Genomic DNA, 15,330 nt, shown 5'->3' with positions numbered 1-15,330 from the left:
CAAATTGAATAAATAGACAAGTTGGCAAAGCACTACTCTTGCTCATTCATTGCAATTTTGTTTTCTTCACGCATGCAGCCTTGTACTGTAGTCTCACTTCTTCACACTTGTGCAGTGTTGTATGTGGAGACAGGCTCTGTGGAACTTTCCATACAAAGGGGTCCTTGCAATGGGTGTATATAGTGAAAGCTTCATTTAGGGGGACATTATAAAAATAGCCAGTGAGCTCAACAGGGAAAGAGAAGTGCATTACTCTGAGAGGACACATAACACGCTGTAAGGTGCTGTGTTCCAGAGTCGTGAAGCGCACTACGCTTTCGGTCAGTCCGAGATTGCTACAGTAGAATCTCGGTGATACGAAATTCAAAGGGAGACGAAAATTTTCGTATCACCAAAAAACGAGCAAAATCCGTTTGTAAGCCTTCCAACAGGTACGAAATATTTATTTTCGTTGAAAGAAATCGCGTATATCCTTCTGCACCTTCTTTTCCGCGAGATCTGATAACAGAGAGTTTTGAAAACTGAAAAATTGGGCCGCTGTCTTCTCCCGCACAGACTCGGAGGTCACGACGCGCCGCAGAACATCGATGGCGTGCATCGTTTCTGCTGCCGTCGGCGGTGGGTCATCAACACTTTGGTCGTCGTCCTCTTCGTCACTGCATGGAATGCCAGGCTGTGATGACGCTTCCTCCGCAATATCTTCAACCGTGCGGAGACCACAGGTGGCGAGGTCGTCGTCCGCGGTGACGAAATCGTCGACGCAACAGTCAACGTCAAGTTGATTCCAGACATGGATGGGAATCGGGTCTGGCACTTGCGAGGCAGTAGCCACGGCGGATTTGAAAACCCCAGACTTCGCGAAACAATTGGCGATGGTCGTAGTGATCTGGAGATTCGCGTCCTTCCTTTCAATCTTCGCGAGGAGGCGGCGCACCAACAAAGCTTTGAAATGGTGCTTAACATTCCTTATAATATCAGCATCCAGTGGTTGCAAATGACTTGTTGCGTTCGGGGGCAGGAACACCACCTTAACACTCTGTAGTGTCATTTGTTTTGGATGGGCGGTGCACTGGTCCAGCAGCAAAACTATTTTTCTCTTGTGGCAAGACATCTTGCGGTCGAGGTACGTGACGAATTCCATAAACAAAGAAGACGTCATCCATGCTTCTTTGTTCGCCTTGTAGACGCAGGGCAATCGACCGACTGCCTTAAAGCATCGGGGCTTTTGATATTTGCCAATGACTGTCAGCGGCATCTTTTCCGATCCGTCGGCGTTGAAACAAAACAAAACTGTGATACGTTGTTTGCTCTTTTGTCCGCCCCGGCAGGCATCGCCTTTAAAGCACAAACTTTTTTCGGGCTGGAGATTGTAAAACAGCCCTGCTTCATCTACATTAAAAATATCACATGCCTCATATCCCGCTATGTAAGACGGCAGTGTGGTTGTCATCCAGTCTTCCATGGCGGAGGCGTCGACTTTTTTTCCTTCGCCACAAACGGTCTTGTAGGAAAGATTATGATGCACCTTGAACCGGTGAATCCATCCACCGGAGGCCTGAAAGTCATCAATTCCAATTGTGAGTGCGATGTCCGCTGCCTTCTCACGAAGCACTTTTCTGTCGATGTTGACGCCGGCCGCCGTGACCTCTCTGAACCACGTTAGAAGAACCTCTTCCAACTTCACATGGTGGGCAGTTTTGGCTTCTTTAGAATTCATCGCAAAGTGCTGCACATTCTGCATAATTTGGTCGCGCTGACCAACGATCGTTGACAGCGGCAGGCCTAGCTCCTTGGCCATGTCAGTGCGCCTTTTCTTGGGCTCTTTGTCCACCTTATTTAAAATTTCCAATTTGTCTTTAAAGGTCAGCGCCTTTCTCTTCCGTGACATTGCAGTATGATGTACCTTTTCGCGTTGCCGAGATGATCACAAAACGACGCGCTATCAACGCGTTGTCAGCCTCAACAAACGAGAAAATGAAGCAACGTGTAGCAACGTGTTGCCGCTGCAGCGGAGACTCCGGAAAGCGGAAGAGCATGGCCTGCGGGGCGGCGGAGAAATGTGGAGAGGGCCGCAAGGCCGTGCGCACAACTAAAAAAAAAAAAAGCGGGAAGAGAGAGAGCGGGAGGGGGGGCAAGATATCGCCGCCTTCCTTCGCCAACTTCGCTGCTGCCGCGGGTTGCCAAGCCGGTTTTTTTCCCGCTGTATTTTTTTTTTCTTCTTTCGCGCGTTCGTGATCCGTGCTATCAGTGCTGCACCGCTGTGCACGCTTTTCTCGTTGTGCGTGTGTGCGTGGGCCTCGACCAGTTGTGATACCGAAGTTCGTATCACCCGTAGCGAAAAGAAAAAGTGTTCGGAACGTCCGATTTTTTGCCCACTGAACACAATGCAATTCGGCCGGGGAATTTTATGAATTGGTATCACAGCGAATTTCGTATCAGCCGAGTTCGTATCACCGAGATTCTACTGTAATTAGGTACATGCTGATGCAACTGCATGAATTTTCACTTGACAACCATATCTGTGGAGTACTTAGAAGCACTCCAGTGATTTTAGGTGTGTGTAACATGGCTTTTTTGAGATTTCAGGCTGCTTGTGTTGCCTGATAGTAATGCTGCACTGCTCTGGTTGAAGCCAGGAAATTCAACAAAGCAAAGGATATTTTATCCAGATTTCTGCATGCTATACCATGAACAAAAAATGAATGTTGCCTGTCTGTAGCAGCAAGCTTAAGCTGTTATATGCATATCCCCAGTTGTAGCATCTCGCATCTGTTACCAGTATAGTGGTCTTTGAAGCCAGAAAATAAATGTTAATCCTCCCCCCATTCTGGTTCTCCTCAACATTAGGTTCTTGCCAAGTAATTTCCATTTTTTGCTACACTAAGCAGCAGCATTTAACATTCTCAAGAAGGATCACTTTATGCAGCTCAAGGCAATGCAAGGTAATGTGGTTGTGCGACGAGATTCTATCCGAATTATCATGCTGTAGAGGGTTGATACTATCAAACCTTCACGGTTTAGTCTCAAGGAAACTTGTTTGAAAATTCATCTTGCTCAGTTGCAACTCGTTATTTGAATTCGTCTTCCCCTCAGTGTGATCAAGGGCCTTGCCCTGGTAAAAGTGTGCAAGTGCCTGTATATTGTTGTATCATTGCAACTGGAAGAATGTTTAGCCAGGTTGAAAATTCCTTTCAGATTGTACATTTTTTTTTTTCATTCTGTACCATAATATTGCCCAATTCATTTCAGTCTAATAATGGGCCTTACCATCTTTCTTAGCCATTCATTTGGTGGCATCTTCCTCTGTTGGGCCAAGGATAAAACGACAGAAGTTGATTACACGGCATGTGCTCTATTGGGACATGAATCTCTCCTCTTGTTTTTGGCTCAGCACCAAACGCTCGGTACCCATCATAGATATGTACCCTTTTAAGAGAGACAAAAAGATTAACAGTTTTGTCTGCACACCATCATGATGTCCAGCACCCACAACATAACGATTAATCAGAACAAAACGTGGCACAGACAAGACAGGCTTGCTCATAATCTGGCTATAATTGCAATAATTATGCTTCATGAAGAATCAAGCCACTGAGTGGTGCCGATGCTTCTGTAGTCACATCAGAAAGCAGAGAGTGGAGATCATTTCATTAATACAAAATAGTTTCCAGAAAGGTCACATCGCACTCAAGGCTGTTTTCAGGCACAGTACACACGAGCCACAATCAATATTTATGATGGACACGTTGCAGGAAAAAAGCCGTGCATGCATGGTCACTACAGGGGGAAGAACAAACGCGACTACCTGCACAGATTGAACTTTATTTCAGCATTCAGAATGCAAGATATGTGTAGTGAGCTTTTCAAACGAATCAAATACTTGTAGGCAGTTTCAACCACGAAAAAACTAAGTAAAAATTTAAAAAAAATGAATCAATGAGAGAAGGAAATCTGCAGCAAATAATAGGTGCATGTTATTGCCATTATGAAAAGCATTTTTATTTGGCTGTTCATAAGAAAATGAGGGAAATGTATGTTGCAAAACAATGCCACTGGTCAGCTGTTCACAGGATTTCACGTGACGTCTGAAGTGCTTACATGTGCAAACTGCCTGTCGAGAGTACAAAAGCTTATGAGATGCTATTTTCTGCATATAACTTTGGTTTTTCATTGTAATGCACTTGAAAGAACTGTGGTAGCAGCCCATTTCTTAGCAAACTCAGTCTGAAATTACCTGCTCCTTCTTATACCTCTGCGACACGAACACTTGTGATCCTCATTGAGGTTTTCAGGAAGCATTGAAGCATCCGGTGCTGCACGGCCGTTTTGAATGACCACTGATAAGCTTCCTTCGTGTGCGTTAGGTGACATCAAGGGTGGCAACGCCCGCTCTCGGATGTGCTTCAAAACTCAAGAGCGCTCAGAAACAGCTTCAATCCAAGCAGGCTCGGGCACGATTGCACGAGTTGAATGCAGATCGAGTTCAATGAGGATCGAAAGTGTTTGTGTGACCGTGTTACATACCTTCTACTCATTAATTTCTGCTATGTATATGCCTAAAATCTTTGCTCCTTGAGTCATACTTGAGAGTACCAGCATTCATCACTCTCATGAAGTGTTACTGCATGCAGCTTAAGGCATGCCAGATGTAAACATTTGCCTTGTGCCATGTATTTGCACCCCAAGGTTCACACTATGCTCTGCGAGCCACATGATAAAGCTGAATCCATGGAGCCCTATACACTTTTGTGCAGGTGGTTTTCTACTGAGATCTTGCTTGCAGGTACTCTTACTCTTTATTATTATGACTCATAGTGCGAGTTTTATTTTTTTTTTATGAGAATATCATGAGGACTGTCCTGCACAATGTGCAGAAAACTTCCATCCTTCTACCCTTATACTGCTCCAATGGGGAAACTGAATAACACATAAGATAGCATTTCATTTCAGATTGTGTCCGTACTTTTCTTCCTGTACCATATAACACTGCCCAATCTATTACACTTGTCCTAAAAAAACTTACACACCTTCTTAGCTTTCTCAGCCATTTCTACGGTAATCGTTCCATTCACAGAACAAGAATGCTTTTTTTTTTTTTTTTTTTCGGCACAAAAACTTGGTTACAAGTCCGCCGTGGTTGTGCGCCCACAACTCATACCTAAAGGGGCCAAGAACACTAACAACAATGCCGTCCGCGCACGGTTGTAATGAGAGCATTCGGAGTAAAACGATTAATCCCAATAAACACATCAGTCCAGACATCACACGAAGCAACGACAACCAGCAACCATCGCAAACATACTTCACGAAGCATCAAGCAGCAGATAGGTGCCGACTTCCCGAGGCTTCTCCGTACAGCCAAAATCGTTTTGCGCACGTAAAACACAGTTTTCAGAAAGGGCACTTTACACCAACAGCAGTTCTGAAGCACAGCACATACACGAAACACGATTGATATCAGTGATCGGCACGTAACACGAACAACATCGTATGCTTGCGATCGCTGCACGCAGACAAATGAATGCGACTAGCACAGCTCAAAATTCATATCAACATTCGGAAAACAAAGCGTGCAAAGTGATCTTTTCACTCGTAACAGATATACTTGCAGGCGATTTCACCAACTTGGCAAAACAACAGTCGTTCCGAACGTATCACTTTCGCTACACTCCCACTAATTGTCGCTGCTATGAAACTGTCTACGCGCACAGGGAATTAATTCACCGTGGGGAGCTGCTTCTTGATGCTGTCCGTGAAAATCCTGCAGCAATCACAAACGGCTCCAAATAAACACGCCGAGGCACCGCAACTGTGTAGCAGTAGTACATCTTCCGTAGGTTTGTCGGCTACTCGTCAACTCGGTGCAGGCCAACTCAACTGGGGGAACTGTCACTCGATGCTTGTGCACATGGCAAGGCAAACTTCCAAGTCGCTTTGAATAATTGTAATAGACGAGCAATAGCGACATGAAGTATATCTTTCATCGAAAGGCACCGTCCACCTAGGCCTTGTCTCGCCTACGCTCGGTCGGCGGCCATCTTTGAAAAAGTAGGAGGAGCTTGCGATGCGCCCCCGAGAACGCATGCGACAAAAGTTGAAGTTGACGAACTCTGTGCGGCAGCCGGGCGGAGGACGCATGCCTCCGTCCGCCCTATTGTTAGGACCTGGCAGATGCGCCCTCGAGCGGACGGGCGCAGTGCCCAAATAGTGACCGTACAGTGGCCTTAAGTTGGCGGATTTGTGTTATTTTGGAGAGGAACTGGAGAACAACTTGAGGGACCGGATCGTGCATGGTATTTTGGATGATGCAATGCGACGACAGCTGCTGGAAGAGTCGGAGCTGACGCTGGACCGCACAGTCAAAATCATCACTAGCATGGAAGCTGCCGTTTCAGGTGCCAAAATGATGAGCGGGCAGACTGAGGAGATGAACATTCACCACGTGTCGAAAGGCGGCAAGGCGAACAGTGATTGTCATCGCTGCGGCGGAAGGCACCACGAGCATTCGTGCAGGTTCAGGAATTTACGGTGTTTTGCTTGCCAGAAGGAAGGTCACGTAGCAAAAAAATGCATGGGCGGACAGGAACCTGGGACAAGTCTGCGAGGGGCGGAACAGAACAGGCAGCAAGGAGCAGGACTGGCCAGATATCGACCTCGCCGCGGGGTGATGGCCGTAGACCCGGTAGATACGCCACCCGAAGATGAGAACGGAGAAGCGGACGTCGGTAATCTGTGGTTACTGGAGAGCAGACCAGCGAACACCGCTGTCAGGCCACAGCCAGACAGCGTGAACATCCTTGAGCCGAGAGTCACACCTATTTACGCTATGGTTAGCATCAATGGTCAGTCGATACGCATGGAAATCGACACAGGAGCAGTCTACTCGGTGATGGACGAGGCGGAATTCACGAGACGTTATCCGAGGATGGCTATGGAGAAGTCTGATCTCCAAGTCAAGAGGCTACTTTGGACACCAGTCAGCGGTCGCGGGGAAAGCGTCAGTGCTTGCAAAGTTTGAAGGAAAGGTTGCACAACCGCCATTGTTCATTGTCAAAGGTGGTTCACGGGCCCTATTAGGCAGAAACTGGGCAAAAGGTTTTGGCATGCCGCTTGAGAACCTGCTCAATGTTAATGTAGTCGAAAATATACAGGACTGGATAGGTCGGTTCCCTAATGTGTTTACAGTTTTCAGGAGTGAAAGCAAAGATAAGAGTACCCAAGAATGCACAGCCACAGTTTTCAGGCCATGGCCAGTACCCTTTGCCCTGCAAGACATGGTGATCCAGGAGCTACAAAGGCTGCAGAGAGAAGATATTATGAAACCAGTGCAGACATCAGAATGAGTGGCACCGCTGGTGCTTGTTTTGAAGAAGGACAGGAAAGTTAAGCTGTGTGGAGACTTCAAGATCACAGTGAACCGAGCAGCCGATATTGAGACATATCCAGTGCCACGCGACGAGGAAATCTGGGCGCAGCTGGCAGGAGGCGTGTTGTTTTCGAAGTTGGACCTTGAAGACGCATACCAGCAAGTGGAGCTGGACGAGGATTCTAAGAAGTATGTGACTATTAATACCCAGCAGGGACTGTTTCAGCACAACCGACCGCCTTTTGCAGTGGCATCAGCACCGGCAACTTTTCAATGCAAAATGGAGAATTTGCTTCGCGGTTGGCGAAAGACTGGTGTGTACTTCGATGACATACTAGTTGCTGGGGTGTCGGCAGAGGACCAACGTAAGAATGTGGAGGAAGTGTTGAAACGACTGAGTGGTGCAAGGTTAAAGCTGAAAGCCCAGAAATATGTATTCGCCGCAGCAAGCGTAGCGTACCTGGGATATGTCATCGACAAGGATGGTCTGCACCCAGCACCAGAGAAAGTTGAAGCCATTGTTTGAGCACCGGCACCGACTGGAACGCGTGAGTTGCAGAGCTTCCTGGGTCTGCTTAATTTTTGCAGGAGGTTCCTACCACAGTTGTCAACAGTACTGCACCCCCTGCACCAATTGCTTAAGAACGGAGTCCCATGGCACTGGGGACCTGAACAGGAAGCAGCATTTGCACAAAGCAAGCAGTTGCTGGTATTAGCAAGAGTGTTGGTTTATTACGACCCAAGGTTGTCCTTGTTGCTGTGTTGTGATGCGTCGCCGTATGGCATTGGAGTTGTACTAGCACATCGTCTGCCGTCCGGAGAGGAGAAGTCAATAGCCTTTGCTTCTCGGAGACGAACAGCTGCTGAGAAGAATTACAGTTAGTTGGATAAAGAGGCACTGGCAGTTATTTTTGGCGTGTTAAGTTCCATCAGTTTGTGTGGGGAAGGCCATTTGAAATTATCACCGACCACAAGCCATTATTGGGACTGTCTGGTCATGAGAACCGAATTCCACTTCAAAGTTCACCGAGAGTGTTGCGTTGGGCCCTGATGCTGAGTGGATATAACTACCGGTTGTGCTTCAGGCCAGGGGCAAGCTTGGAAAATGCTGATGCTTTGAGTCACCTGCCACTTGCCAAGGCACCGCCAGAGGAGCCCAGGATCCAGGACGTCTTCATGTTGGAAGGTGCATACCAGTAAATGTCAGGTTCTTCTAGTTCTTCAAATCTTCCGCACCTCTCCAAGGTGCTCTTCGATTCGGCAGGCGACGTGTAGTTCGCATGCAAACACAATGAGACGTAGGACGACGAACTTGCAGTAACAAAACGAAAATTAACTTTATATAACAAGAACACGAAGCACAGGATACAGAAAACTTATTTACATGAGGCACAGAGACGACACACTTTACAAACGAGACTGGGCGAAAGACTAACTGCAAACTGAGCGCATCGCTCTTTTTACGACTTCTCAGTCGGGGCCTGCCTGCTACGCTGTCTTCGTCGATGACTAGCCTCAGCACAAGAACCAGAACCAGAACCGTCGATGGCTGCGCGGCGCGCTCTTAAATAGCTAGCGCAGAAGCTTCTAGGTGCGGAGGAGGAACGGAAAACAGCTTAGCGCTGCCAAAGCTATGCCTCCCCCCCTCGGCCCTCTGCAGAGGTCTCGAATTTACTCGAACATTGTCAGCACGTGCGGCCCTCCCGCGCGAAGCGAGGAGGAGGGCCAGGACCGTGCGGGGGAATGCACGCGTGACTTCGGCCATGACGACGAGAGCGAGAAGGCGCAGCGCGGTGGCCGAGATTACGTAATCGGTCGCGTCACGTTCTCGAAGCTTGTAGAAATTTCCATCGCCGCTTTCTGCGGCGCGCGTGCCGAAACATTAGAGAATGGACCACCGCGACCTTACAATACCCACATGTCCTGTCAGCCTCGGTAGTGGAGGCAGCAACTGATCGTGACCCCGTGTTGGCCCCCCTGCGTAGTGTGTTGTGGTCGGGAGGGCACTTGCCACCCAGACAGGATTTTCGGCCATCTGCAAATCGAATGGAGGAGTTCTCGGTGATGGAAGGCTGTGTACTTCAGGGAAATCGGGTCGTAGTACCTGAGTCGCTATGAGCAGCAGTGCTGAATCTGCTGCATGAGTGCCATCCGGGTGTTGAAAAAATGAAGTTAGTGGCCCGCAGTCACGTGTGGTGGCCAGGGATTGATGTGGACATCACTATGAAAGTGGGCCGGTGCACAGTTTTTCAGGTGCATCCTAAGACTCCCAAGGCAATGCAACTGGCACCATGGCCATTCCCTGAGTGGGCGTGGTCCCGGTTACACGTAGATTTTGGGGGACCTTTTCAAGGCGTGTACTTCTTGGTACTTGTGGATGCATACTCGAAGTGGGTAGAACAGGTTCGGGTACCGTCGCCATCGGCGGAAGCCACAATTGCATGCCTACGCACTATCTTTGCCAGCCATAGATTGCCTGATGTCGTGGTGAACGACAATGATCCAGCATTCGCAAGTGTACAGTACAAGGCATTCTCGGCTAGGAAAGGTGTCCGGCCCATCCTCATTCCACCATACCATCCTGCGTCAAACGGGGCCGCAGAGCGGGTTGTGCAAACCATAATGAACAAGCTTAAGAAGGTGCAATGAGGGGATTTTGAGTGCAGAGTGGCGAGGATTTTGCTGACATACCGAACGACACCTCATGCCCTCACTGGTCGTTCCCCTGCTGAACTGCTCGTGGGTCGGCGATTGAAGACTGCAATAGATCTGCTGAAGCCAGACTTGCGCACCAGAGTGGGCCTGCAGCATCTAAAGCAAAACGTGCGTGGCGATGCTGAAGCCAGGAGGGAGCCAGTGTCCGTGGCTGGGGACACACTTTGGGCCAGGAATTTCAGACCGAGGCCCCGATGGGTACCAGCAATCGCCCAAGCATCGACCAGTTCGTCATCAGCCGAGGTAGTACTGGAGGATGGCACTGTGTGGCACCGCCATGGAGACCACTTGCGGCGCCGGCTCGGAGGCCCAGAGGAGGGGTCGGACGTCAACCGCGGGAACGAGCAAATTATGCAAGGGCCAGAAAGGACTGCGGTGCCAAGCACCCCAATGCCAGTCTCCACATCGCAGTCGCTGGGGAGTGAGGCATAACAGCGTGTGGCGGCCGCAGTGGAACCAAACGCCATGAGTCCTGCTACCCCCTCACCTGCTAGTGACCCACCGCTTTACAAACACCAGTGCGTCGACAGTCATCCAGAGTTCGCCACTCCGTGCAACGGCATACACTGTAGTTTCAACTTGGGGCAGAAGGATGCTGTGGTGGTAACTAGCGCCGCCGAGGTGTTGTGTCGATAACCAGTGGCACTGAGTGGCCATCCAGGTGGCGTGCAGAAGGCAGACTGGACGCCATGCTGGACGCGGTTTCTCATGCAGTGTCTGGTGTGCTGTGTTCCATGTGCTTGGGTTAGGGCTAGGGCTGGTTGGACAACCACCATGCTGACCGCTTTGTAGTTGAGGACGACAAAAGTGTATTAGGTGTTTATCAGATAAGATTACTGTGTTGCAAATACATTTTTGCAGCTTTATTTCTCAAGCTAATTCGATAATTCAAGCTTCTGGTTCATTTGGACATTTTTTTTCATTTGGACAGCTCCACTCATTTCACGCAGGTCGTTCCTGTACAAAAACTGGTATACGGAACCATGTGAAATATTTACGCTAGATTTTGGAGCGAAGCTTCTGTTCTTGCATGCACAGCTGAAGGTCAAATCAAACTTGAAAATGACCCTCGAACGGGAGGCGTACCACCCCCACAGTTGTGCACTTCGGAGTCACATCTGGCGCTGCGCCAACCGTTGCATCGCTGGCTCCCTCTCGCCAGATGTGGCATGCGATGCATCATGGGACTAGCTGCCCTAGCTGCGCACTGCGCAGTCGTGCGCCCCACCTGTTCGCTCTTGCCAGTTGTGTCACGTGGTTCACACAGTGCCTTTGCTAGATAAAAGGGCCTAGACAACCCGAGACAGACAGGGACCTGGCCCTACGGGGCTAGGAACCCAAAAGGCCCATGCTGCTTGTGGCAGGGGTCCTCTTGGTACTGAGTGTATCTGTTGTGCATGCCGTCCTCGCCTCCTCACCACTTTAGCAGCTAGTCAATAGAGAGATTTAGCTTACTGTGATCTGCGATCTGTCACTGTGACCCTCTACCGCGCGTGGGCGGGGCACCAAGCTGATTGGTCCCGACTCGGCAGGTCTATGTGGCGACATCCAGTATGTGGCGCCATCTATCAGCGTCAAAGGAATCTGGGCATGCGCAGTGAAACGCGTGGTGGCGGATCACGGTAGCGGATCGCAGATAACGGTAAGCTAAATCTCTCTAATGTTTAACCGAGCTTTCCCTCCGTATAACCTGGCTCAGCTGAGTTGATTGATTTGGTTTGGTTTGTGGGGTTTAACGTCCCAAAGCAACTCAGGCTATGAGAGACGCCGTAGTGGAGAACTCCGGAAAATTCGCCCACCTGGGGTTCTTTAACGTGCACTGACGTCGCACAGCACACGGGCGCCTTGCTTTTCACCTCCAACGAAAGACTGCCGCCGAGGCCGGGATTCGATCCCGCGGCCTTGAAAACAGTAGTCGAGCGCCGTAACCACTACGCCGCCCCGGCAGGGCTCAGCTGAGTTGAGTCAAAGCAATTTTTTTTTCGGTACTGAATACACTTCTGTACAATTCTAATTTAATTTGCAATTCAGAAATAAAGAGGGTGACCAGTGTGCGCTATTTTATAATTTTGCTTTTTTTTTTTTTCACTGATCAAATGTTTGAAATATCCCATATTCACACTTGACTTGTATTGAGAATTTCCAAAAGATAAACATAAAACTTACAAGAGGCTTCTCCTGCAATTCTTATCCAGTATACTGATCCACTACTCCATAAACAACCAGTCGAGTGTTGAGTCATGTGCTAAGTGAAAATTCAGAAAAAAAAAAATTACAAGGGTTCAACGCTGCTGAACCAAATATTGAGCGAAAGCATTAGCTGTGGGTGACCGAGTGTTCTTCTTTTCTTTTTCTTCTTCCTCAGCCCACATATAAAGCCCCGATTTAACCAACCGATATGAAAGTGCTTTAGTGGCCTACAGGGTTAACGTGAAAGCCAGGGTCCTAGCAGGCTGATTCTGACATAACTGTCCCATGTGAAACGAGAGACCCAAGTTGGCAGCTCCTGCCAGCACACGTCGCCTAGTGTCACGTGGGGTTTGACGTCACAGCGTCACATGGGTAAGACATAACTGCGGTCGGGTCACGCGAAGTCTTGAAAGTGCGAGTAATATTGCTTTCGCAATAAAATGCCACTTTTTCAATGCCATCAGCAACGGAATAAGCCCAGACGTGGGGAAATGCAAGGCACTTAGCATAACGTACGCACCTTGGTGCCGGCCAGTGATCCGACTCGGCTGACCAGGCCCTGGACCGCACTGATGAGCACCAGCTGTTCTGCCTCCTCTTCCTTGGCGGAGGGGGCCACGCCCAGAGCACAGCGCAGGGCACTCAGCAGGGAGCTCAGGGCAGCCTCTGCCCTCTGGCGTGACTCTGAAAAAGGGCGCTGCCTCCTTAAAGGGCAACTCCGGAGGTTTTTTGGACATTCGAATATTTTAGCAAAAATTTTACCATAGGTTCTCCTCTCCGTCCTAACACATTCTGCAAAATTTGGCCACCGTACGATAATCCGTTCATGCGCAACACGGCTTTAAAATATGCCGTTTTCATGGCTTAAGTTGAGAGTATTTCTGTGGGCAACACTGAGTTTCTGACATCACAAACAGTATACCGGCGTTACTGTCCACTTCCTGCACGATTATGAAATTGTGAGGCTTATATTGAACTACGTCAGACATTTTATGCAGTGCGTCATAATTTCCATACTTTATTTTCACCATCCAACGCACGTACGAGTGTTTTTCTAATACTTAGAGTGATAACACAATTTCGTCAACTGGGACGTCGTTTTTGGCTGTGAAAGCAGTTTCGGTTTCTATTTGCTGTCTTTCGTTCTTAAAAATACTTCTAATTGAAATTTTGAAAAACGTTTTTTTTTGTGTTGGAGTCAGGACATGCCGAGGAATGTAATTCAACTAAAAAACAAAATGATAATAACCCATCGAAGTTTCCCTTTGAACACACCTGAGGAGAACACTGCTGCAGTGGAATTTTTTAGAGCACCATCGTTTTCCAGGAGCTCACGACTGAGGGCAGCTTTGGCCAAAGAGTGCCATGGCACAAGGTGCCCCCAAAGACCCATTTGCCAAAGCCCAGAGGTGCATCATGGGGGCACCCACATGCTCCGACTACTGGGGCAACTGGAGTGCAACTGCTGTGTGATGTCAGCACAGATTCCCCAGATGGTAAGAATCACCCCTCAAAGTTTGAGTTGTCTTGCAGGGTTAAAACACACAATTCATCACACATGTGCGAAACGCAAAGGAGGAAATTTTTAGATTTCATGGACAAGCATGTCAGCGGAAAAATTCCCATTTGCAGCGTCTGTCGAGACCTCGTGACTCAACAGTAAATTCAAGGACTCGCACATAAGCTCAGTATATATATATATATATATATATATATATATATATATATAAAAAGTCATTAAACTTTAATACATTAAAGCAATCATCCTAGCAAAACAAACAAAAGGCACTGCACATTCGTACCAGACCTCCATAGAACGCAGGGGCATCCTTTAAAGAGGATTTCTTTTTGTGGTCATTGTTCATGCCTGCTTTGAAATGGTTCGGCATATGGTTAATCAGAGTGCATACTACATGGCAGTGCCTGAAGGGGCCACACAGTCAATCTCAGATATATTCATCCTGGATATTCTCAGAATACCCCCTTGAAAATCCCACGCAAAAGTAAAATCCCATTCAGGAGAACATTCAATATATCCAACTGCAAGTTGTGCCCTTGCAAGGGGCACTTCTGCTAATCTCACCGGCCAGTGCGTCGAGGTGGGCCTCGAGGGCGGCTGCCTTCCCCTGGGCGGCGCCCAGTGCCAATCGTGCCTGGTGCAGCCCCTGGCCTTCGTGCAGCAGGCGCCGCTGCCACTGGGCCTGGTCCTGGTTGCGTTGCAGGGCCTCCCGCCCCACCTGGGCCCGGTGGGCGGCCTGCTCCTGGGACAGCTGCACACGAGCCTCCTGCAGCTGACTCTGCAGCTGGGACACCTCGGCACGGCATGAGCGCAGCTCCGACTCACACAGAGACACCTGCACACAACAGGTGGCGCATCCAAGGAGCTCGATAACAGCCACCCTCTACCACGACGTGTCCAACAAACCACTTTTTTCAAAATCCCTGACTTTTCCAGGTTTTCCCTGATTACTTCAGGTCAAATTTCATGACGAGTGAAGAGGCTCAAAAATGTAGCTGCTGATGATAATGAGCATAGGCAAATAATTCCCAACAAAAAGCTGTTTTATTATTCATATTCCGCAGTTTACAAAAGTGAAAGGCTGTTGTTAGTGTTAATGGCCGTTAAGAACGCTGCAAGTTTACTGAAAATTAAAAGCGCACTGATGCCAGCCACAGCAGAACTCTTTGATACTACCAGTTGCGAAATTTCTTATAGGCCCCATGTATAAAGAAACGGCGGTTTTGATTGGATAGGGTGCCTCGATTCGAGGCACTCTAGGTCACGGCCGGTGTCAAGGGTAGCACGCTCTCCCTCGAGACCGGCTGTGCCTAAGTGTCTAATAGTGGCAACGCCCACGGCCATTAAAGGAAACTGCGTTTAAGTTGCAAACTTTCAGATTGTTGATAAATGCGCAATCAGCTGGAAAATAAAATTAGTTGAAGACATGCAGTAGCGAAAAAAATAAAAGATAACAGCCGTAGAGTTAATCAAAGGGCGCCGTGAGTCTTAGAAAGGTAAAAAATGTTGAAAAATTGATTTTGAGACAAACACATTTTCG

At 48.5% G+C, this 15,330-nt stretch overlaps 1 protein-coding gene across 8 annotated transcripts in view; it reads right to left on the bottom strand.

Annotated features, from left to right (window-relative positions):
* The window catches only part of LOC146201321 (uncharacterized), a 464,239-nt gene that overhangs the window by 106,567 nt on the left and 342,342 nt on the right, over window positions 1-15,330 (bottom strand). For all 8 annotated transcript variants that reach the window (XR_014705310.1, XR_014705311.1, XM_084595762.1 and 5 more), the window contains 2 exons: window positions 14,355-14,625; window positions 12,792-12,955 (listed from right to left, as the gene is read on the bottom strand). Coding sequence is in view for 6 of the 8 variants with exons in the window: in XM_084595762.1 (XP_084451888.1) it covers window positions 12,792-12,955; window positions 14,355-14,625 (435 nt within the window). In the remaining 2 variants the exon portion in view is untranslated. The remainder of the gene's footprint in view (window positions 1-12,791; window positions 12,956-14,354; window positions 14,626-15,330) is intronic.

Source organism: Amblyomma maculatum, chromosome 2, assembly GCF_055883805.1.
Source record: "Amblyomma maculatum isolate TAMU_Amacu chromosome 2, ASM5588380v1, whole genome shotgun sequence".
NCBI lineage: Eukaryota > Metazoa > Arthropoda > Arachnida > Ixodida > Ixodidae > Amblyomma > Amblyomma maculatum.
This window is presented reverse-complemented; position numbering and strand designations above follow the sequence as displayed.